We start from the raw sequence: 25,672 nt of genomic DNA, 5'->3' as shown, positions 1-25,672 counted from the left end.
TGATTCAACAAGTATTTAATGAGCCCAAAGTTTTCAAGCAAATGAGAAGCAAAAATGTTAAAGACCTTCTGTATATGAAATGGTATTTTTACCTATGCAAAAATCATAAAGTTATGGTAGGATACAGAGGAACAATTATAAAGGAGGTTTCAGGTTAGCCACTAGGCTGCTACTATCTGACAAATACTACTATATTAATAATAGGAGTGTATTGGTAAATGTGTAACAATTAGCTCTCAAGAAACTTTTCATCTACATTACTGACATTTTTCCAACACTTAGATAATCACTAATATAGAATATTAACAAAGCAGTTAAGAAATCCTAATTTTTTTCACATTTACCAATTTTGAGGTGTAAAAATCTCAAGTTTAATAACATCACTGTGCCCTTTCCCATGTGAGGTTTTTATAGGAACACACACACACACACACACACACACACATACACATAAACCAACACTATTAAGGTCTCTGCAATTATTTCACAAAACCTTGAGGGAAAAAAAAGAGGGGGTGGGATAGGGGGGACAGGGACAGGGCAGGGAAGGAGGGAGGGAGAGAGACAGAGAGAGAGAGAGAAATGGAGGGAGGGAGGGAGGGAGGGAGAGAGGCCAACTATAACAAAACTTTTGAAACATTAATTACATGCTTTAAAAAGTCACCAATACCAGGCATTTTTAATTAACCCCAGAAATAGGTATTCACAGATATAGATAATAAAATTAAGTGGTATCCTGATATAGCCAGCTCAAGCAAGCCTATATTTGAACCTGACATAGATCTCATTTCAGAGCATTCAGTCAGAGCCTTAGATTAGGCCCACAAACTATTTACTATAAAATATCTAGGAAATTGTGGATTTGGTTGAGAAGTGTTATGTGACATGGAGGATAGAGGCTGCTGCAGAGCCAGCCTCTGACATACACTATGTGACCCAGGGCTCATCATTTAACCATGTGGTACCCTGGCACCCTTGGTGTGTAAGACTCAATTTCAGAAAAGATTTTGCTGTGTCCTGGCAGAGGATGCTTTCTGAACCAAGTGTTTACCTACAGCAATGAAATCACAGGTCCAGTTCTTCTATCAATCCCTAAAGGATCTGGTCAGTGATAGGTCACAAAGGAAGAACCAGAATAAATAATCTTTGCTTCTCCCAACAACCCAGTTAAATTCAGTTTCCTGTTCTGTAGAAATCAGTCAACAACCATTGCCCTACACTACACTGCCCCTTGCTGCTTTATTATACCAGACATATTCTAGCTACTGTGGGTGAGCTTTTGGTTCCCAAGTATAGAAAAAAATAGATGATTGAAGTTCAATTTGCTAAAGACAAGAACTCAGACTTATCCACTTCTAAGAAGATTTCAAAGAATACTTCTCAGCAAGCAATAAGCACACAGCAGCAGAATCCCAAACTCTTGCCCTAAATAATATTTACATGTTTGTCTCTAAGAGGCAGGGAAGCAACTTCAATGCCAATTTAATGGCCAAGGAAGTTGGTACAAAGCTGATAAATCAGAGGAAAAACAGGCAAAATGTGAAGGCACTTGACATATATTTGAAAAATAAAACCAAATGTGTAACTACTGTGCCTGAGCATATTCTTAGGACTTCCTACCAAAGATGGGAGTAATCAAAATTGCCATTTAGATGAGCCTTTCAATGAAATGTGTTGATTAATCATCATAGAAGACCAGCAAAAACATTATTTTTTCCCCAGCATAACGATCTGATCTGTACATCAATGGGGGCAGGGCCAGGGAGAGGGTTTGTGCTCACCCAAAATATCCTTTTGCTTTTGCTGTACAGAACCACCTGCTCTCTCCATCCCAAAGGATAATTAGAGCTGATTTGGGCATCCTGGCATAATTGTTTACTCTGGCACTAAAGTGTGGCCAAATGTGCTAATTGAAGACAGCAGGGAACACTCTAACTGAGTAGCAAGAATTTGTAGGCATAGCAAGACCTGGATGGCACGAGGGCTTCAGAAGCTACCTCACAGGTTCAATGACTGACACCCCCATTAATGCTGCTATCTTCACTGGCTCAAACATAAAAAACAAACAAACAAACAAACAAAAAAACCCCAACAAGCTATTTAGGGCTCTGGCACTGCCAGGAACAAAAAATAAATTCTCCCTGTGATGCCTCTCTGCATTCAAAATTATGTTCATTCTCACAGAGCCACCCATTAATCACATTAAACCCAAGCAGCGTGAAGAGTAATTTGGCCAATTAATTCTATTCGAAAGTTTAGTGAAACTTCCATAAGTAGGAACAGTATGTACCTCGTACACACTGAACACAACCAAGGGAAAAGGAGTGTGGGATAGGAGGAGAAAGTAAAGAACACCCTCTTTCCCACTGTGTCCTTCAGTGCTGCTGTCAGAACAAGAAAATGTGACAGATGGTTACTTCCCAGGAAGCAGCCATACAGTTGCAGCCCCCATGAAAATATACTGCTCACTTCCATTAGTAAGCCTTTAATTCACACCAGAAAATGCTTGTATGCCTGCCTCCAACCAGCCACAGTGACCTAACCACTGAGTACAGCCAACAAAGAAGTATGAAAAGAGCTGCTCTAGAGAACGAATAGCTGGGGTCCATACAGAACCACACCAGAGGGGCAGGGGAGGGAAGAAAATGTGTAATCTTGCTTTTCTGGTTCAGTTTTTTAATTACTTTTGTCATTATAACATGCCTGCTTTATTCTTTGGGGATTTCAAACATACAGAGACTCTTATATTTTTGCAAAAGTTCATTTTTAGTTCTGACTTGTTCCCGCAGACTCTGCAGCTGCTGCTGTTGCTGTTCTGGACTCGAACTGATACCGGGCATAGTGTTAATCACTTTTCGCATCTCCTGGAACTTGGTCTTGAGAGCTGTCAACTCCTGGTGCATATCAACACTGTCTTTGTCCATACTGCAAAAGGCAGAAACCAAAGGTTAGCCTTGATGGCTGTGAACAAGAATATATTGTGTTTACAATAGTATGTGGGGGTGACTTAAATACTGCTTAAATAAAACCAACTGATAGATGGCAAAGTTAGGTAAAATATAGAATTAGCTTCAATTTAAAACAATCCTCCTGGATACCAATATCTCCCCCTTTATGCTCCCATCAATCACGACCTAAGTTGGTAGCTTTGAGTAGACAGAAGAAGTCAGAAGAAAGAAATGTGGCAGTTGAAACAGTAAGATTTTGCTAAATATGTAAGGAGAGGGATGTTAGGAGTCAGAGAGAACATTAAGATTACAAGAGCAGAAGAATACAAGAACGGTTGCACCTTCCACAGAAATAGGCCACCTTCTTAGCAAACATCTTACCAGAAAGACTCAGATACTATATCAGGGCAGTTCCAATAATTCCCCACTTTACTCCTCGGCCATCTCTAACCAGCTGCCTACCCACTGAACACGTAACTGGCAGTCTTCTCGCCATCCTCCTTTTCCAATTGTAGAATCATAATTAAATCAACATTGCCATTACTATTGCCCTATGGTGCACTTAGCACACCTTTTACTTTACAAACAACATTATCCTCTTGTGACCAGCATTTGTCTTTAAGTACTTTTGTCTCTCCCTCCCGTCCCGCCCCCAACAGAATGTAAGTTTCTTTTTTTTCTTTATTAAAGCTTTTTATTTTTCAAAACTATGCATGATAATTCTTCAACATTTAACCCTTGCAGAACCTTGTGTTCTAATTTCCCCCTCCTTTCTCCCCACCTACCCCTCCAACATGGCAAGTAGTCCAATATATGCTAAACATGGTAGAAAAAATATATGTTAAATCCAATATATACAGAATATAAGTTTCTAAGGACAGGGGCAGTCCCCCCACTCCATATCCCACCCCTGTGGTTAACATAGTGTTTGGCACAGAGTAAGTGATTAATAAATGCTTTTTCATCATTTATTCAAACTTGGAAGAAGAATGGGTTTGGGGAAAAAAATATGAGTTTTTGTGTTGGATATGTTGAATTTGAGTTATCTTCAGATCATTCAGTGTGAAATGACACCATATCGAAGCTGGATACATAGATAATAATATTAGTAATAACAGTGTTTGTTTACATAGAACTTAAGGTGTGTAAAGTACTTTACAAATATCATCTCATTTGATCCTTACAACAAAGTAGGCACTTTTATCAACTCTATTACCAATGAAGAAACTAAGACTAAGTGATTTACTTAGGTCACATATCTAATGTCTAAAGCTGGATTTAAGCTCAGGTCTTCCTGATTTCCAGGAACCGCTCTTAACTCTTAACTGCTTATTATCTGTATTGAGGTGATAATGCAACCTATGGGAGTTGATGAAGCTACAAAGTGAAAAAGAATAAAGAAAAAGTCCACCACAAAGCTCTGTGGAATATCCACAATTGAAAGGAGGGAGGGGCAATGATTTGAGTGATGAGCCAAATAGCAGAGCAGAACTAGAATTATATAGCATTTTAAGCTTTGCAAAGTCCTTTACATGTTATCTTATCTCAAATAGACTGGCAAGTGATCAGAAAGGTAGGAAAAAAAATCAGGAGAGTAATATCACATAAACCTAGAGAGAAGAAAGTATTCAGAAGGAAATCATGGTCAGCAATGTCAAATAAAGAACAGAAGTTTAAAAAAAAAGTGAGGGCTGAGAAAAGATTATCATATTCAGCAATAAGAGAAATCATGGGCTTCTATACTGTCTTTATTACCACTCACCTAAATCAATGTAGCTGCCTTACAAGCTGCTCATATGCATTAAGGGAAAAAAAAAAAAAAAAAAAAAAAGAATGTGTGGATAAGGTTTTAAAAACAAGCAGCTGATTCAATGAAAACTAAGTTAATTCAATAAGCTGTTCTAAAATTAGGCCATTGAGGCAGAAAAGGGGAAAATTTGTCAATGATCACTTTTTAAAATAAATTTTCTTTCCTAGTGGGGACATTTCAGACCAGATGGTGCTAATTCATTTTATTATTCATTTTTGCTGAGCTTACGCAGGAAGGGTAGTTTTTTTCCGAAGGTAACGTATTACTTCCCTTTAAGTCAAATAACTGCCACTAACTACTAATTAACTACTTATCGATTGTCTATATCAGTACGAGAACAGGACTTTTATTTTAGGAATCAAGAGTCATCTAACATCTACCTTCAATCTGTTGTACTCAATTTAAATAACCAACCAATGGTACATCTTATTCTAGATTCCAGGAAAAAGTAACTGGTGTTCTTGAAAATTACAAGTAATTTTGAAGATAGCCAAGAGAATTTTAAACATTTTTTTTTTTTTTTAAGAAGTAAGCTCAACCCAGATCCACAAGGGAATTCAATTTAACCCTGCTAACTACACATCATTATCATTTGTTCAGTACCATTCAGTCATTTACTTGGTGTCTGACTCTTCATGACCCCATAAAGGGTTTTCTTGGCAAAGATAGTGGAGTGGTTTGCCATTTCCTTCACCAGTGGATTAAGGCAAACAAAGATTAAGTCAGTTATTTAGGGTTACATAACTAGTGACTATCTGAGACTGGATTTGAACTCTGGTCTTCTCAACTTCAGGCCCAGCATTCTATCTACTGAACCATGTAGTCATTTAGTTAAGACTAAAAAATAATTACAGGAAGGCTGTCTAGTGTGACCTAACAACAAAAGATTTAACTAAAATTAGTCTCCTTCTTAGTCCAAGGTTTGAAAATATAAATAAATGGCTAAATTTAGTACTAACTTGACTACTAATTACATATAAAGACACTCATATATTCCTAAATTCCCAAGTCTCCAAGGGTACCGGATTTCTTAGGCCACAATAATGCTTCAAAGAAAGCAAAACAGGTCTAAAGATAAGAACAATCAATATGAAACTGTTTTATAAAGAGAGGAGCTGAACTGAAAGGAGGTCAGACAGTGTGTAGAGAAGGGTTCCCCTCCACTGAAATCAGCTCCAATTGGCAGAGTATTTCTATAGAGCCAAAACGGCACAGAGCTCTTAGGGTGAGGAAAATACTATATTCAGGAAATGCCTCACACTCAGTGGGGTCCCTTCTCAGCTAGGACTACTTTGAAACATTCAAATAGACTCCAAAAAAAAAAAAAAAAAGCCTTTCATACAACTCCCAATCCTCAAAAATGAACAAAAGCAGCAGGCTTTAAATGGGCCTGGGCTTTTGTGTTCAAGATTAGTCATAACCCTATCTTCAGATAAAAAAGATTAGTAGAACATATGAGGGTCAAGAAGAATAGGAAGAATAAAATAAGGCCAAAATCAAGAGCATCTCAGAATCATCCCAATATGCTCCAAAAAGAAGATAGAAAATATAGCTAGTCATTTGACAATTAGAATTGCATTTGTTCTTTTTAGGAGAGTCTTTTTTCATTCTGTAGTAGAAAGAAACTAAAATGATTGTATACTTGGAAAATGCTAGGGAATGAGCAAAAATATTGATTGAGACAATAACTTTAGAAAACTTGAAAGCTACAAAATAAATCCTCAAAATCAATTGCATTTATTAAAATATTTGATATCCAAGAAACAGAAAATATGTGTGTATAAACCAAAAGTCATTCCCTAATAGGTAATAGATTGATAAATGATCAAAGGATATGAATAACAATTCTCAAAAAAGTGTAAACTATTAACAACCAGAAATATTCTAGATCACTAATAATAAAGGAAAATGCAAATCAAACAACCCTACAGTTTCACTTCACACCCTGGACATTGGTAAAGATGACAAAATATAGCAAATAACCCATATTTAGAAGGGTTATGGGAAGAAAGGCAAATTGATACATTATTCGTGAAGCTGTGAATTCGTACAACCATTTTGGAAAACAACTTAGAATTATGCAAATAAAGTGACTAAAATGACCATGCCTTTTGACCCAGAAATTCCACTACTGTATTTATACCCCAAGAAGCCACTGACAAGAAAAAAGTCTCCAACATACCAAAATATTTATAGCAGCCTTTTTTGTGATAACAGAACATTGAAAACAAATGTGACAAAATTATAAAAAAACAAGCATGTTTTAAAAAAAGAGATATGAGAAAGGCCTTCTAATTTTACCCTTTACATAAAATATTTCCAGACTTTTCCCCAAATATTAATTAGTTATACTGATTTTTTTTCTTTTTTCTTTTGTCCTACAAATACTATTTATTATATAGAATGGTAGCATAGGAGGAGAAATGGAAGGACACTTAGGAAAACCATCATCATATAAAAAACAAAAAAAACAATAAAAAATTACTTAAAAAAAGAAACTGGGTCAATTTTTTATGAATATAATATAAACATGTAACATCACTAAAATCCAGAATTTTGGTATATCATAAGGTTCAGGCAGTGATATTCAAGAATTGTTAAAATCAGCAAAATACTTCAAGACAAAAAATTTTATTCTTAGCAAGATCCAAATTAAAGGAAAATAAAGTCTTTATAAAAGTCACTTGATAGTTCTCTCAAATGATAGTCATGTACATAATTTTCTAGTCACTCACTTTATTAGAAACTGGCTGAAGAATAGACAATGGCCAATAACAGGATATTTCTGGAGTACTGGGAAGCCAACAAGCCCCTAATGGGCAAAAAGTTGTCAACTACATCAGAATGACCTAATGAACTCCATTCCGTATTTCTTGCAACAATCTCATACCTGGTCATTCATCTTAAAAGGTTAGTATGTGAAACAATAAGTAAGCAACATCATGTTCCAAAAACCCAAATCTTATTAAGATATTTCTGACCCATCCTAACTATACCCAGATTAATTTTAAACCATTTGCTTAAGTAGACATTGGACCCAACTGATAAATGGTAAAAAGATATGAACAGATAGTTTTTAGAAGAAATTAAAACTATCTAGTCATATGAAGAAATGCTCTGAATCATTACTGATTAAAGAAATGCAAATTAAAACAACTCTGTGGTTCAACTTCATACCTATCTGATTAGCTAAGGTGAAAGAAAAAGAAAATGCTAAATGTTGAAAAGGATTTGGGAAACTGGGACACTAATGCACTGTTGGAACTGATCCAACCATTCTGAAGTATAATTTGGAATGACACCCAAAAGACTATAAAACTGCACACACCTCTTTTGATTCAACAATACCACTACTGACTTGTGGTCAGTAAAAGGACCACAAAGAGACAAAAGGGAAAAAGACCCACATGTACAAAAATGTTTATAGCAGCTCTTTTTGAGGTGACAAGGAACTGGAAATTGTGGGGAATGGCTCAACAAATTGTAGTATAAGAGTGTAATGGAATACTATTGTTCTATAAGAAATGATAAACTGGAAGATTTCAGAAAAATCTGGAAAGATTTATGTGAACTGGTGTTGAGTGAAATGAGCAGATAGTAATAGCAACATTGTATGATGATCAACTATGACAGACTTAGCTGCTCTTAGTAACACAATGATCCAAGACAATTCCAATAGACTTAGGATGGAAAATGCCATCCACATCCAGAGAAAGAACTGTGGATACAGGTCAAAGCATACTAAATTCACTTTTTTTTTTCTTTCTCATGTTTTTTCCCTTTTGTTCTGATTTTTCTTTCACAACATAACTAATACAGAAATATGTTTGACATGGTACTTCATGTATAACCTCTATCAGATTGCTTGCTGTTTTGGAGAGGGAGAGAGGGAGAAAATTTCGGAATTCAAAATCTTGTAAAAATGAATGCTGAAATGACATGATTCAAACTAATTCCAATTGTTCAGTGATGAAGAGAGCCATCTACCCTGAGAGAGGACAGTGAGAACTGAGTGTGGAACACAATATAGCATTCTCACTCTTTCTGTTGTTGGTTGCTTGCATTTTGTTTTCTTTCTCAGGTTTTTTTTTTCCTTCTTGAACCGATTTTTTTTTGTGTGTGCAGCAAGGTAACTGTATAAATATGTACACATATATTGCATTTAACATATATTTTAACATATTTAACATGTATTGGACTAACTGCCATTTAGGGATGGGGAAGGAGGGGAAAATTTGGAGCAGAAGGCTTTGCAAGGGTCTGAAAAATTATCCATGCATATTTTGTAAATGAAAAGCTTTAATAAAACAAAAAAAATGAATGTTGAAAACTATCTCCACATATAATTGGGAAAAAATAAAATAATATTAAATGGGGGGGAAAGAACATTGGAGTCCTTCTAGAAAAGGACAGTGGACAAGGTTTACTTTTTCTCCTGGCATTCTCAAAACCAGATCAAATCATTTCTGTGTGGCCCCCACCTTTCTAGGCACTTACATCAATCATGGTTAAAATAGCTTATTTTCATGACTGAGGTAAGTAATTCATTCTAAACAACATGGCAGGAAAACTGCAAGACAGTTTCAAAATTAGACATTTCAAAACTGGGATCTGATAAGAATTTGAGATAGTATCCAGGTTTTGAAAAACCAATTTAAACAATTTTAAAATGTACTTCTAAGGGGCAGCTAGTCGGTGCAGTGAATAGAGCATCAGCCCTGAAGTCAGAAGAACCTGAGTTCAAATTTGGTCTCAGACACTTAACGCTTTCTAGCTGTGTGACCCTGGGCAAGTCACTTAACCCCAATTGTCTCAGGGGAAAAAAATGTACGTCTAAATGGGCAAGAGTAATAAATAGTCAATATCAGAGTGGTTGTGGAATGATAAGAATATGCATGCATTATTGGTAGAGTTATTAATTGGGACAACTATTCTGGAAAACAATCTGGAATTATGTAGAAGTCCAAACCCTTAAGGATTCCATTGCTAGGCATATATTTGTCATTGACAAAAAGAAAGTATTTTTTATACACCATTTATTTATAATAGCACTTTTTGTGGTAACAAAAAACTGGAAACAAAGTAGATTTTTACTGACTAGAGAATAGTGACCCTAATTACAGTATGTGAATATAATGGATTCCTATTGTGCTATAGGACCCATCTTCTTAAACTATGGTTCATGATGATTTATTATCAGTAAATGTTTGATTTGTTTACCTATTTTATATATCTGGGATCACATAAAAATTTCTGAGGCAAAAAGGAGTAACAAGTGGAAAAAGTTAAGAAGTCCTGCTATAGAAAATGACAAAGATGATGAACACTAGACTTAGAATAACTGATGAAGCAAGCAAAGCCAGGAAACCAATATATACAGTAATTACAACAAAGAACAAATATCCACAAAACAATCAGAAAGAGATTGAAATTTTATAAAGCTTGACTTGAAAATTTGATAGGAAAAAAAAGATAGGAGAAGATACCTCTCATCCTGCTCTTTTGCCAAATTTGGGGCATCTACTTTTTAAGTTTTCATAGTAATTCCTGTTAAATTAATAAGTTCCCTCCCAAGACAGTTTGTTTTTAGATTTTATAAACTGCTGCGCAATTTTATTTCTAAGTCATGGCTTGTTCTATATAGATATCTATATCTATGTAGATATAGATATAAATATCTATATAGATATAGATATGTAGATATAGATATATCTATCTATCTATCTATCTATCTATCTATATATATATGTAAAATCTATTTCCAAATAGTTTTATAATTACTATTTTGTAGTATAGTTTAAGACCTAATCGTGCCAAGTCCATTTCCTTCCTATTGCTTTTATTAGGCTTTTTATTGTTTTTGACCTTTATTATGCCACCTGAATTTGTTATTATTGCTAACGAATAAAAACTATCATCACTCTTAGGTAATTTGATTAGCATTAAACACAAAGACAGAGGGAGCATTCATTGCATCCTTATGAGGCGTCAGGCATTGGACTATGCAGCAGAACTTAAATACAACAAGTGAACCAGTTTTTGCTTTCAAGGAACTTATAATTCGATAAAAGTGAGCCTGAAAGGGGAAGAAGGGCATGGGAACAGCGGAATTTGAATCTGTTGGCCAGAAAATGAAGTAGAGCCTGGATTCAAAGAAGATCAGCTAGAAGACCACCTGCCAGAGGCCAGGGTAATCCTGGAGAAAGAAAGTCTAAGTTTCAGATGGAAAGGAAGTAGGGAAAAGGGAAGAATAGAAGCAGCATTATTTGGAGCTGGTGGTTAGGAACATTTGCTTAATAAAGTACGAAATCTGTTAAATTATAGGAATAGCATTTTCATTTTTACCATGTTATTGTGGTCTAGTTATAATCATGGAATTCAATTGTTCAGGTTTTCTTTTGTTTGTTTAAAAATTGTTTTTTTTATTTTTTAGAAATTCCTTTTACCTTTCAGCACTGACAGAAAACTCTCTAGGATTATAAATTGAAAAGCATTTGCTATTCTTCATTTACAGAGGGAGTTTCCTACACCAGCAAAATCACAAGTCTTGACTTCTGACTTTATCAGGAAAAATTCAGTTATTTTTGCTTAACATAATTATATTCCTGGTCTTAGATACAATTTTGATCATTTTAAGGACATTCCTTTTATTTCTTTGCTTTTTCGGCTTTTTTAACACAAATGTATTTTGTAAAAAGGCCTTTTCTATAATTATTGACATTATTATTTTTCTTATATTATTTTTATATTTCTAGTTTTCCTACTGACTAGCTATTCCTGGTATAAATCCACCCTAATCATTGTGAATCATTTTGGAATACAATGATGTAACATTTTTGGTAATACTCTAAAAAATTTTGCATTGATATGCTTTAGTAATAACATTAGACTTAAATTTCTTTCTTTACTTTCTTTTCTTCTGGTTTGGGTGACCATATTTATCTCAAAGAGGGATTTTGATTGGATTTCTTCTTTGTTTTTGTAAATGATTGATCATAATATGGGAGTTGTTTGCTCATTAAATCCTTGACAGATTTTTTTTTTACTTCCCCTTTCTCCCCTGAGTTAATTTATGGTTTGTCAATTTCTCTTTCTGCTTCAGAAGATGGTGGGTTCCCTCTCATTTGATTTTCTCAAGCAAATGCAGGCTGATCATCTATCAGATAATTTATACAGAGAGTAGAAGTTGAACTAGATAGCTTCTGAGTCTCTTCCAACTTTGATAATTCTGTGACCTTATAATCGAAAGAATTATAGCTTCAGAACTACATTTTACAGACGAAGGAACAGAGATCAAGAAAATTTAAATGACAATCCAAATAATCCAGTATTCTCTAAAGAAATCACAGATAAACTAAACATGAATTTTTTCATTCATTCAACAAATATTTATTAAGCACCTGCTATATACAAAACACAATATTATACAGAATGGGATACATAGCGTTGGTTATCTTGCTATATAGGAGATAACAAATACCTATTAGTAAAAATATTTACAATACAAGAAATTACATGCAATAAAAAACTCAAAGTTTGAAGTTATTTATATAATCAAAACCCCTCATTTTACAAGTGAAGGCAATGAGTAAGAGATGTTAAATAAGTTGTCCAAAGTTATATAGCAATTTAACTGAGTTAGGAAATTCCATATCATCAGATTTGGGGGTCACATAATAACAAAAGTACAAAGGATGAAGGACCACTTTTAAGTTGTTTTGTTTTTTTAAAGCTATGTAAGTTTTATTGTTATTTTTTCTTGATTTTAACTTTCCATCCTATGCAAATGACTCTTAAACTTGCATGTATACCTTCAATCCTGTTGTCTACTTCTGTATTTCTTTTTTTTTTTAAATGTACATGTATTTATAGTTATCTTGCTGCAAAGAAGAAAGAAAATAAAGTGCAAGCAAATAACAACAAAGAGAGTGAGAATGCTATGTTGTGATCCACACTCAGTTCCCACAGGCCTCTCTCTGGATGTAAATGGCTTTCTTCAGCACTGAACAAGTGGGAGTGGTTTGAATCATCTCATTATTGAAGAGAGCCGCGTTCATCAGAAATGACTGTTGTATAGGCTTGTTGTGGCCATGTAAAATGGATCAAATAAGTTTTACACAAAATTCTGCCTCATTTTGTCATGTTTATGGATCCTGGTTTCTCAAAGGTTATGGGAAATTAAGTATAAGCATAAGTAGGTTTTCTATTCTGAAAAAATCTTTCAGTATAGTCTGTCTCAACAACAGTTCTGCTTTCCAAGCATCAGCTACTTAATGACAAAATTTTGGTTATAGAAAACTGCAAAACAAAGAAAAATGCCCTTTGTTCTTTTATTTCTATAATAGCAGTACTGTGTCAGAAAAAGGGACAGAGGAAGCACAATTTTTAGATCATTTATAAATTGTAACTTGGCTGTCAGTACTCTAAATGTGAGATCCTTGTGCAATGATCAGAGAACCGGTAAAAATGTCAATTTTTAAAACTGAACTTTTAAAAACTGCAATGACTATGGCATATTTCTAGAATAACTGAGTCTATTGATCTTAAACTTCCCATTATAAATAACAGAAAAATAAGAAAGAAGTTAAAATTAAATTAAAATATGCTTTTTCTAAGTCCTTTTTGAAGAAGCAAATAAAGGGATTGGCAGAATTGGTTTTATTGTGAGCCCAAAGAAAAGACACATTATTTCTGTTTATATTTGGCCATCTTATATAACAGTGCTCATGATCCTATTTGCAGAGGCCTCTGCAGAAATAACTGTAGTTTATGCACCAACATCTGCTGCAGAGGACAATGAACTGAGAAAGTCTACAAGGACTAGATAAAATTCTCCAGATAAACATCTTCAAGAACACTGAACAAAGCAACAAGATTATGTGACAACCAACTCTGATGGGCGTGGCTTTTTTTTTTTTTTAAAACAATGAGGTGATTCAGACTAATTCCAACAGACTTGTGATGGAGAGCCATCTGCATCCAGAAAGAGGATTGTGGGGAATGAAAGTGGATCACAACCTAGTATATTCACCTTTTTTATTATTTGCTTGCTCCGCCCCTTGTTTTTCCCCCATTTTCAATCTGATTTTTCTTGTGCAGCATAATAAATGTAGAAATATGTATAGAAGAATTACAAACATATATTGGAGAGGGATATGGGGGAAAGGAAGAGAAAAATTTGGAATTTTGGGAAAATAAAATGTAAGAGTGAATGCTAAAAACTATCTTTGTACGTATTTTGAAAATAAAAAGCTATTGTTAAAAAAAATTAACATTTTCAGATGACACTTACGGCCCTCAATGAAAAGATGGAAAAGGGGGAGGATGGCAAGAAATTTACTGGAAAAAATGAATTAAAAAAAAAAAAAAAACAAAGATGTGTGAGGGACTAATGACTTGTAAGCCACACAGAAGTCTAGGGGTAGGCATGGAATGAGTTCTATTATGAAACCTTGGATAAAACAACCAAATTGATTAGGTTACAGATTTATATGATTATTAGACATCATCAAGAAAGCCAGCGTAGAGGAGGTAATCATGTGAATTGGTCCTTGAGGGATGAATATAATTTTGACAGACTAAAATGGGATTGGAGGATACAATAGAGGAAATTGTAATAGCAGGAAATTTGACTGCTTATCTGCAGAAAAGAATAGAAAATTCCAACAGAATTTTAAAACTAGAAAGACTTAAAGATTTTCTACTTTTTCATTTTACAGAAAAAGAAACAGAGGTCCAGTGACGTTAAATCATTCTATTAGTAAATTATATACATGAGATTAGAATATAGGCCTTCTGTGCTCCCTACAAATACTATGAAGATGTCACTACTGGGTCTATATCTCAATACTGGGTCTGTATCATAAAGAGATCATAAAAGAGGGAAAAGGACCCATATGTACAAAAATGTTTGTATAACAGATTTATTTGTGGTGACAAGGAATTGGAAATAGAGTGGATGTCCAATAATTATGGAATGGCTGAATAAATTATGGTATATGAATGTAATGGAATATTATTGTTCTATAAGAAATGTGGAATAGGTTGACTTCAGAAAAGCCTGGAAAGACTTAATGAACTTAAAAAATGAGTGAAATTAGCATAACTGGGAGAACACTGTACAACAGTAAGATTATATTAGGATCAATTATGACAGACTTGGCTCTTCTCAGAAATACAGTGATCCAAAACAATACCAGTAGACTTTGGATGGAAAATACCATCTATATCCATAGGGAGAACTATAGAGACTGAAATATAGATGGAAGCACACTATTTTCTTTTTACTTCCAGTGAAACTGCAAGTTATATTTGCACGTGAGGTATGATGAAAGCAAATAAAGTATGTTATACAAAGAAACCAACTTGTTCCAGAATTACAAATATTCTATCATGGAGATAATACAATATAACATTTGTACATATTACAAAGTAGAATACATTTAATATTTAAGATATAGAAACACAAATGGTGGGAATTTTCATGATTTAACCTCAATAAAAATTGATGGGCTTGTTTTAACCCTACTCACTACCTTATTTTCTATCATCCCTTTCCCCCTTCTCTTACCTTTTTCTCTAGTGTTTCTAATGACAGACACAGTTCTTAAGAATTACAGTTATCATTTTCCCATCTAGAGATATAAACAATTTAACCTTTAAATAATATATAATTTTCCTGTTTACCTTGAGTCCTGTATTTGTGGATTAAGTTTTCTTTTTAGTTCTGTTTTTTTCCCAATAGGAATGATTGAAAGTCTCTTATTTCATTGAAACTGAATGATGATGCTAACTCTAGCTGGATATTTTGGTTATAATCCCAGGTCCGTTGTCTTGAAGAATATGGTATTCCAGTCCCTCCTATCCTTTATTGTAGAAGCTGCCAGGTCCTGGCAGTAATCCTAACTGTTGCTCCTTGGTATTTGAATTGTTTTCATTTGGCAGCTTGCAAAATTTTTTCCTTGAGGTAGAGTTCTAGAGTTTCGCCATAATATTCTTTGGGGTTTTCCTTGTGGGATCTCTTTCCAAAGGTGAGAGATGGTTTCTTTCAATAAGTAATTCCCCCTCTGTTTCGAGAATCCTGGGGCAGTTTTCCTTAATGGTGTCTTGAAGAATGCTATCCAGGTTCTTTTTTAAGTCATGGCCTTCAGATAGGTCAATTTTTTTTTAAACTGTCTCTTCTGTATCTATTTTCCAATGAGGTATTTCACATTTTCTTCCATTCCTTCATTTTTTTAGGTTGATTCTTACTGTCTCACAAAGTCATTAGCTTCCATTTGTCCTGTTCTAGTTTTCAATGTGTGATTTTCTTCAGTTAGTTTTTTTTTCTTTTTCCATTTGCTTAATTCTATTTTTTAAGGAATTGTTTTCTTCAATATTTTCCTTTCCTTTCCAAGCTAATGACTCTCTCATGCATATCTTTCATTTCCTTTCTCATTTTTTCTTCTACTTCTCTTATTTGCCTTTTAAAGTCTTTTATGAGCATTTCCAATCTTTAGGCTTGAGACCAATTTATATCACTCTGAGATTTCTTCTGTGCACATTTTGTCCTTGTCTGAGTTGTATTTTGCTCTGCCCTGCCACCATAATAGCTTTCTATGGTCAAAGTTCTTTTTTGTTTCATGCTCATTTTCTTTGCTTTTCTTTTGGTATTTCCCCCTTTTTACTTTTATGGTTGAACTCTGCTCAAAAGAGCAGTGCTCTTTTGATGGCGCTGTCTCAAGTTTCTTGTGCAGCTCTGAGCCTTGACTCTGAGTACAGAGGCCCCTTGTGGTTTGCAAGGGGTAGCTTTGCTGCTCTGTTCAGGAAACAGCCTGGTTTCCTAGAATTTGCCTTCTAAGCTGGGACTGGAAGCTGCCCCACTGATTTGCTCCTCTACTGAGCCAGGACTGAGGGTCTTAGTTGCTAATTTGCTGCGATTATGACCCTCTCACCTGTTTTCCTAGAATCTATCTGAGCTGGCCTGAACACCCTTTTCACTCCAGTGAGACTGACTTTTTTTGAAGTTTTTTCCAGTCTATCTTGAGTTGGAAAGTGGTTTCATTTTGTGGGACTTTCTTCAAAGGCTTGGTTTCGTGTGGTTTTCAAAGGAAACTGAAAGAGCTCAAGCACTTTTTTGGCTCCTGCCATTCTAGCTCCCAAAGCATACTATTTTCACCTCTTTTCCTTTTTTTTGCTTTTCCTTTCTCATGATTTTTCCACTATTCTAGTGTTTGTTTCACAACATAACTAATATAGAAATATGTTCAAAATGATTGTACATGTACAATCTCTATCAGATTGCTTGAGGAGGGAAGAGGGTAAGGGAGAGAGGGAGAAAAAATTTACAACTTAAAATCTTATAAAAATGAATGTTGAAAACTATTTTTATTATGTAATTAGAAAAATAAAATACTATGAGAAAGAAAAAGAAAAAGATTCTATGCAGCCTTTCCAGTCTAAGGACAGTAAAAAGAATAGAAAGAGGGGACTTGAATTCACAGTAAAAACAATTATAACAATAGATGTGGAAGCCTATACAAATATGCTACATTATATCTCATCTGATCCTTCCAATTCTAACTGCCAGAGAAGAAAACAAGAAAAGAGAAATTGAATAATTTGCCCAATGAGAGAGTAATGAACCTAGAATGCATTTGTGAGAATGGGGGGAGAGAAGGTTAATCAAAGAAGGAAAAAAAATGAATGAAACAAGACTATATGGAGAGAAGCTAGAACCCAAGAATGCAGAACTGAAAGAGCCTTAGAGATTACCTACTCTAACCCTTTCATTTTGTAAAAAAGGAAACTTGGGCTCAGAAGAAGGAAGTTATCCAATCATATATGGGTCTAGAAACTTTTAGGTCCTCTGTACAAACTCCTTCCAATACTCTAAACTGTCAGGGATTTGATAGTGAATCAAAAATCGGTACCAACTGTGTACAGATTAGATATTGCAAAGATGAAAAGATATAAGTTGGAAATGAGTTCATTCTCTTTCAATTCTGTGCTGGCAGATCATTCTGTTCCTCTTCTCATTAGTTTAATTAACATAAAATACTAAAAAAAAGGATTATTTTATTGGTCAATTCCAACATCTGTTTTAAGCTTCTGAAAGAGCATCAAGGACCCATGCCCAACTTTAGAAGTGAGGAATTTCTGATCCCCAAAGATCATACTAGGTCTTTAAGTCCTCATTATCCCCTAATCAGTACTTTCCCTCCAAAATTAACTTCCAGGGGCACCTAGATGGTGCAGTCCCTGGAGTCAGGAGGATCTGAGTTAAAATGTGGCCTCAAATATTTAACACTTACTAGCTGTGTGTCCCTGTTCAAGTCACTTAACTCCAACAACCTTGCCAAAAAAAAAAAAAAAAAGGAAATTATCTTCCAATGACAATCTCTACATCTTGTATATATAGTTTTTTGACATGCTGTCTCCTTCATCAGAATATGGGCTCTTTATAGGCAAGGACTATGGGTTTGTTTGCCTATTTTAGAATCTTTAGCCCTGGCACATAGGACCTGGCTTACAAAATAAACCCTTAATTAATTCAGCACAGTATTTGGCTTACACAATAAGCTCTCGATTGACTTAAGAACAGTGTCTGGTTGTGTGTTACACAGTAAACGATTAATGCATGCTGTTGCCTAAGCACAGTACCTGATTTATAGAGTAAGTGCCTAATAAATGCTTGATGGCTGTTAAAGGAGGGATTACTGATTTAGAACTAAAAGGAGTACCCATCTGCAGATAGAAAGAACCCTCCAAAGTCATCTAAATCCAACCCCTTCACTTCACAGAGGACACTCAGGTATAGGGGCAGGGCTGGACTCTGGAATTTGAATCCGGCGCTCTTTTCATTGGCGGGCAATGGAAACTGCCCGAGACAGGCAGAGCCACCATTGGTTGATCTCGTTCCTTTACCATGGCAACACGTACACCGTAACGATCCACATCCCCGGGGTACTCCACAAATGCACAGAACTTACTGGAGCAGCGAAGGGGCACGTCACCCCTAGGCAGTATTTCCTGGGAACGGGAAAGAAGGGGAAAGAGGAGACGAGGGAGGGGGAGGGGAGAAAGGGGAGGAGGAAAGGAGGGGCGCCCGCGCAGAGAGCACGTTACCATTTGATGACGTCATGAACCAAAGGCAGGAAAGAGTAGGTCTCCGCCTCCTTGAGGCCCGGGGGCGGAGGAGGCTGAAGAGCAACCGACGCCGTAGGCTGTGACTGCGACGGTTGTTGCTGCTGCGACGGCGGCGGCTGGGAAGCGGGCAAGGGCTTCTGTTCTTGCAACGGCGGATCCTGTGACTGCGACAACGTCTCCTCCGCTGGTCTCCCGGAGACTACTCCGACGGAGGCCATGGCCGTTGGGCCGGTGGACCCGGCGCTCCGTGAATTATCGCCGGGGCCTACACAGGAGTCGCTTCTTTTGCACGTCACTGGGCGCGCCGCACCGGGGCGAGCTGGGTACGGGAGAGGCCGCGAGCCACCGAGGAGTCCGCCACCCCGCCCCCTCCTGCGCTTTTTAGTGCGCATGTCAGGGGTGTGTGTGTCCGAGAGAAGGAGGAGCGAAGAATGACGAAAGAGAAGTGAGGTGGAACTAGGCGGAGGATGGAATTGACTGTTGCTAAGCAGCAGAATAAGCCTGTTAGCGACAGCCCTTCCCTTTTCACCAATCAAACATTCGAGTGCCTGCTCTGTGCCAGGCACTTTGCGGAGTGATTGACACACAAAAAAAGACAAGACAGTCCCTGCCCTCGAGAAGCTTGCAATTTAATGGGGGAAACATCATACAGACACAAAACAAGATATATACGGGATAAATAGGAAATAACAGAAGGAAAGCACTGGGAGTAAGAGGAGTTAGGGAAAGCTTCCCGTAGAAAGTGAGATTTTAGTTGGGATTTAAAGGTAGCCAGAGAGGCCAGGTGTGGGAACTGAGGAGGAATGGCATGGGAAACAGCCAGAGAAGGAGAGCTGGAATCGAGATGGAGTGTCGTGTTTTGGAAAATAAGATGTCAGAAGAGTGGAATAATAGGAAGGGCTTTGAATGCCAAATATCGCATTCACAAATGTGTACCTTGAGGCAATAGGAAGCCACGGGGGTTTCTTGGGGGGAGGGAATGGACCTTGTGGTTTAGGAAAATCATTCTAGCGGCTGAAAGGAGAATGGATTGGAGTGGGGAGACACACTAATTATCAAGGCGTAAGGTGATGCTCCCAAGATAGCAGCAGTGCCAGAGGGGAGAGGGGGGTATATTCTAGCGATGTTGCAAAGATGAAATTGACAGGACTCAGCAATAGCTTGGGCATGAGATAGTGAGGAAACCAGGAGGACGCCTAGGTTTCCATCCTGAGGGACTGGGAGGATGGTACTGCTATCTATAGTGATAAGGAAGATAAGAGGGGGGAAGGATTTAACGGGAGAGCTAATGGATTCTGTTTGGGGCATATTGAGTTAAGATGTCATCTAGTTCAAAATGTCTAAAAGGCAATTGGAGGTGTGAGATTAAAGGTCAGGAGAGAGGTTGGAGCAGGATAAGTAGATTTCAGAATTATCAGCCTGGAGATGGTAATTAAATTCATGTGATCTAATGAAATGACAAAGAAGTAAAATGGAGGGAGAAGAGGTTCCCAGAACAGAACCCTGAGGAAATACTGTGGTTAGAAGTATGATCTGGAAGAGTTAGTAAAGGAGTCAGATATGGCTTCATTTAAGGGTGTACTGATAAATATTTAAAAGACAGATTTTCCACAAAAAAAGAAAAAATCCATTATATTCACATTTTTAAATTTAATCAGTCTATCATGTTCATAGATCCAGACAATTAATAAAACAATAAATCACATTCTAATAGTTTATGCCTATTTCCAAGGTAGAAATGCTTCACATTAAAAGTTTAATTGGTTCTCAATAGTGTATTATTATATCCTGACCACCAGAAAACCTCCTAGATAGTGTTGGTACTGTGGTCCATTGGGTCACTAAGGGTTGGACATGATTGAACTGATATTCTTCTCTGAGAGATCTGCCAAAAATCTGCACAAGGTATATCCTTTGGAAGATCTGGACTCCTTCCCAAAGAAGTGGAGTTCTCCAAGAAGTGAGAGCTGGAGGCCACTGGTCTGAAGGTAGCAGTAGGGATAGGATTGGGAGACAATTTCCCTTAGGCTTGTGAGCCTAAAATTCCTTTCCATTCCTTTTCCCATATTAACATTCTTTCTGTCTGGCCTTCCCTCCACTCACTTTCGGTTTATGACTTCAAAACTAGATTGCAAATCTACCTCCAGGAAATAGTCTTAAGCACCTACTGCGTGTTAGATACTGTGTTATGTTCTTAGGACACAAATAGTAAAAGACAGTGCCTGCCCTCAAGGAGCTCATAGTCACAATTACATACTAGTTATATAAAGGATGAATTAGACATAAAAGGCATTATGATTAAGGATCTAGAAGATGAAATTTTAGTTGGAAATTTAAGAAAGTTAGGGAAATCAAGATGGGAAGATAAGGAAAGAGAACATTCCAAGCAGAGGGCACAAGTAGGGAAAATATATGGAGTCTGGAAATGGATTATCATCATTTTCAAAGAGCATCATGAAAGCTAGTGTCCCTGGATCTCGAATATGGAGAGTATAAGATGACTGGAAAGGTGAGAGACAGGTAAAGGAAGCAGTTCATTTCCACCAATATTTGTCTTCTACTTATTATAAACATAAAGCTCAGTGGATAGAGTATTGGGCTTGGGAATATATAATAAAGTGTATTATATATATGTAATAAAGTACTGGGCCAGGAAGACTTAATTCATCTAGCTTCAGACACTTCCTAATTGTGTGTCTCTCTTCTGTCAGTTTCCTCATCTGTAAAATTAGTTGGAGAATGAAATGGCAAATTACTCTGGTATCTTTGCCAGGAAAATCCCATGGATGATAACTGATGTGCTAGGGTCCATGAGGTCACTAAGAACTGGACACAACTAAACAAAAACTGTGAAGAATTTTTAGGCTCTGGGGATACAAAGTTGAGGAATACAAAGTCTTTGTCCTGAGGGAATATATAGATATATATGGATAGTCTACTGGGAGAAGGGGAAGTAAATGGCATAGTTTTCTATTTTTGAAACTAGTAATGACTTGAAGAGATCTTTTTATCCTCATTTGGCAGATGAGGAAATTGAGATCCAAACCATATATGTGGTAAAAAGAAGAACCAAGATTTGAATCCTAACTCTTATCAGTTCTTTCTCTGGCTGCAGATAGCATTTTCCTTCATAAGTCCTTCATAGTTAAAGTATTTCCCCATTTTATAGATGAGAAAACTGTTAGACATTCTCAGTGACTTGCCCAAAATCATGCAGCTAATTTCTAGAGATAGGAGTCTAAGTTAAATTGTCCTCGTTCCAAGCCCAGTATCCCATGCCAGAGTCTAAGCATCACTAGCTCCCAGTACTTAACTCTGCCTGATGGGTCCTAACTCTGCTCTCACTATATCAGATCAATTGTTTCCCAAACATCCCCTTCATCCCCTCCACACCCCTATGCTAAGAACTAAACACTTTCCCCCCATTCTCAGAGCCTAAGAATTGCCTCTGTCCTGGCATTGTCAATGTTGGTACCTAACTCTGTGCCCCTGTGCCAGGCTGAGTGTATCATCTTCTTCACCCTACACCCACCCCCATGCCTTAGAGAGATGTTCATATTAAGGTGATTTTGGGAAAAACACTTTCTTTACACTCTTTACACCTTGTAGGTTTACAACAAAACTTTTAACACTGTCTTTACAAATAGTAAGTGCTTAATAAACATTGAAGGAATGAATGAATCCAGTGCTTCTACCAATTCCCAAATGCTCTATAATTCTAAATACCACAATTATCCATCATTTGATTCAGAATGCAGTGTGATAGACATTAATCCAATGATACATACCCATTATTTTTTCTTTCCAAATATGTCAAAACTTATACACAAAAATGAGTTTCAGAGAATGCTCTAAATCATTATTGATCAGAGAAATGCAAATTCCTCCTTATGTATGCATGTATTATTTTATGTTCCCTTAGGACAAGGACTTTGTATTTCTCAACTTTGTTACCCCAGAGCCTAAAAGTTCTTCACACATAGTAAGTAGTTTTTGTTATTTAGTTGTGTCCAGTTCTTAGTGGACCATAGCATACCAATATTATCCATAGGGTTTTCCTGGCAAAGATACCAGAGTAATTTGCCGTTTCCTTCTCCAGCTAATTTTACAGATGAGGAAATTGGCACCAGCAGTGTCAAGTGCTTTGGTCAAGGACATACACAGGCCTAGTACTCTATCCACTGAGCCTTCTATATGTTTATAGTAAGTAGAAGATAAATAAATATTGGTGGACACAAACTGCTTCCTGCCCCTGCACCTCACCTTTCGGCACCCTTGAGACCTAGGGACACTAGCTTTTATGCTGCTCTTTGAAAAGGACCATTCACAGCAATAGTAGCAATGCTTTTCCTCTTATAGGCTCTCTAAAAATTTCCATTGTCCTTTTGTATCAAGATTGAATTGACATATCGAGACCATGCTCAGAGTTGCCATTTTTGGATACAGTTGACCATATGACAGCTTGAGCCCTCTTTCACACCCTGCATGAATATTGGCTGAGGAGCAGAAAAACCTAATAATTCATTGGAAGAGTAAAAAGGAACAGCTGCCCTTTACAGCCTTTCTGGCTGCAAATCATCTCAGTGCTATTTCAAACTGCTCATAGAGAATAGGGAAGGGATGATTTGCCCTAACACTTATTCTGTCCACTACATGATTGTGAGAACATAATATCAAAAGCACAGGTCTTGCCTAAGCAAGTCTAAGCCTGGGTTAGAGCTGTCTCTTTTATGTTTGTCCTTTCCTGATCTCAGGTGAAAAAATGTCTGCTTGTAGATGGACAAGTTAAGTCTTGGAAACAACTTTATGAATTTGAGAAATTCAGGGATCCTGAGTCTAATCAGGTTGAAGTGGAATAGCATCAAGGGAGCAGTCTCAATTACTCCAATGCTTTTGAAGAGAAGACTACAAATAAGAAGATTGGCCTAAGATTGGCCTTTTTGTTAGCAGATAATACAAAACTGAGATGAAAAGAAAAATGCAAAATTAGCAATCCTACAAATTGCTTTATGTTTTTTATAGGGTTTAACTATCAGATTATGTTTTGAGTTGTTACTGAATACTGTTTTTAAATTATTCCTTAATGATCATATATGTATCTTATATTTAGATATTGGTTTATAGGAATAAATTACAATCTATCCCGTGTCTCATTCACATTGTACATTGAATGTATCATTTCCTGTGGGAGAAACCCTTAGATATGAGCCATAATTTAAGTTACATGTACAGATGTACAGTATGGGGATTTAATAAGACAACAAATGGGAAAAGAGAACTTAATTCCTCCAATTAGAGGTAGATTCCCCCAGAACTAAATGTTTGTCTGCTGGATTCACAACAGAGAGTGGGCACAGTGCCTAGACTACTGTGGGCCAAGTAGTTGTTTTTGAAAGTTGGACTTTATCATCTCTACCAATCTGATGGCTATGAAAACGCCTCAGAATTGTTCTTATCTGCATATTTATTATTAGTGATTTAGATGATTTTTTCATGTGGTCATTAACTGCTCTTTCTTTTGAAAAATGCCCATTTGTGGAATTATCCTGAACAACTGAAAACAATTATAGAGCTATCTGGTTTTACAGATGAGATGATAAAATGACTTGTCCGAGGTTATGTCAGTAATAAGTCCCAGAGGCAAGATTTGGTCCCCAATCCTCAGTTTCCAGAGCAAGGACTCATTCTACTCTTTCATGTTATCACTGGGTTGGAATGCTTGCAAAGATTGCTACCTCCATTTGGTGAAGGAATGGTCATTCTGAAAAGCATATGTATAGTTCCCTGATATGAAAGGGAAAAGCCCTGAAATCCTGTGCTGTGAAGACAAATAGACTACTCCTATTACTAGTGGGCAATGGGCCACTTGTAAAGGAACAGAATATTCCTTTGACCATTTATCTATTGAGAAATGACTCTTGTTCTTATATAATTGTATCAATTCTCTAAATATCTTGGATATGAGACTGTTGTCAAGGAAATTTGCCTCAAAGATTTTTTCCTACTTAATTGCTTCTCTTCTAATTGCTTTAATCTTGTGCAACAGCTTTTATATTTTATGTAATAGAAATTGTTCATTTTATCTTTCACCACTATCTCTATTCCTTGTTTAGTTGAGAATTCTATCCTGGTCATATGTGGTATACACCATGTTGGTTTTATGTGGGTGATGAATTGTTTGATAAATATTGTTGGGAAGGAGTGGTTGGCCTATAGCATCCAACCATGACCATAATTCCTGTGTGAAAATCAGGACCTCTTCCTCCTCTTTCCTTTCCCCTTTCTCTTTCTCTCTCTTGGCCTCTCCAGAGACTCCATTCTATGTCTTTCATTCCCAGCTTCAGTGGTACGTGCAGAATGCACAAAGCTGGTCTTTTAAGGAGAGACACTAGGAGGCTCTTTATATGACTTACCATTTGAAGCTACAGATTGAACTATATTTTTAAAAAGAGTAAATTGTTCATAATAGACATCTTCAGTTTCACATTCAATTCTCCTTTTTTTGTTTAGTATGAATATGGAAATGTCATTTTATTCAGTGTTTAAATTTAGAATACTAATTTTTTTTTTAAAGAATGTGAGCTCCACACCCATTAGATTGGCTAAGATGACAAAAAAGGAAAAATGACACATGTTGGATACAATGTTCCTGTAGCTGAGAACCAGTTCAATTATTCTAGAAAGCAATTTGGAACTATGCTCAAAAATCTATTAAACTGCATTTTCTTTGACCCAATAATACAATTACTAAATTTATATCCCAAAAAGATCAAAGAAAGAAAGAAAA

General features: G+C 36.4%; 1 protein-coding gene across 1 annotated transcript; it reads right to left on the bottom strand.

The window, feature by feature from the left end:
* MED9 (mediator complex subunit 9) lies at positions 1–20,574 on the bottom strand. The gene is made up of 2 exons (XM_051997570.1): positions 18,865–20,574; positions 1–2,925 (listed from the first exon to the last, which is right to left on the bottom strand). The coding sequence occupies exons 1-2, from the start codon at positions 19,275–19,277 to the stop codon at positions 2,709–2,711; spliced, it is 630 nt and encodes a 209-aa protein (XP_051853530.1). The 5' UTR covers positions 19,278–20,574; the 3' UTR covers positions 1–2,708.
* Between the last annotated feature and the right edge of the window lie 5,098 nt (positions 20,575–25,672).

The sequence above is a fragment of the Antechinus flavipes genome, chromosome 1 (genome assembly GCF_016432865.1).
Source record: "Antechinus flavipes isolate AdamAnt ecotype Samford, QLD, Australia chromosome 1, AdamAnt_v2, whole genome shotgun sequence".
NCBI lineage: Eukaryota > Metazoa > Chordata > Mammalia > Dasyuromorphia > Dasyuridae > Antechinus > Antechinus flavipes.
Note: the sequence above shows the minus strand (reverse complement) of the source record. Positions and strands in the feature narration are given on the sequence as shown.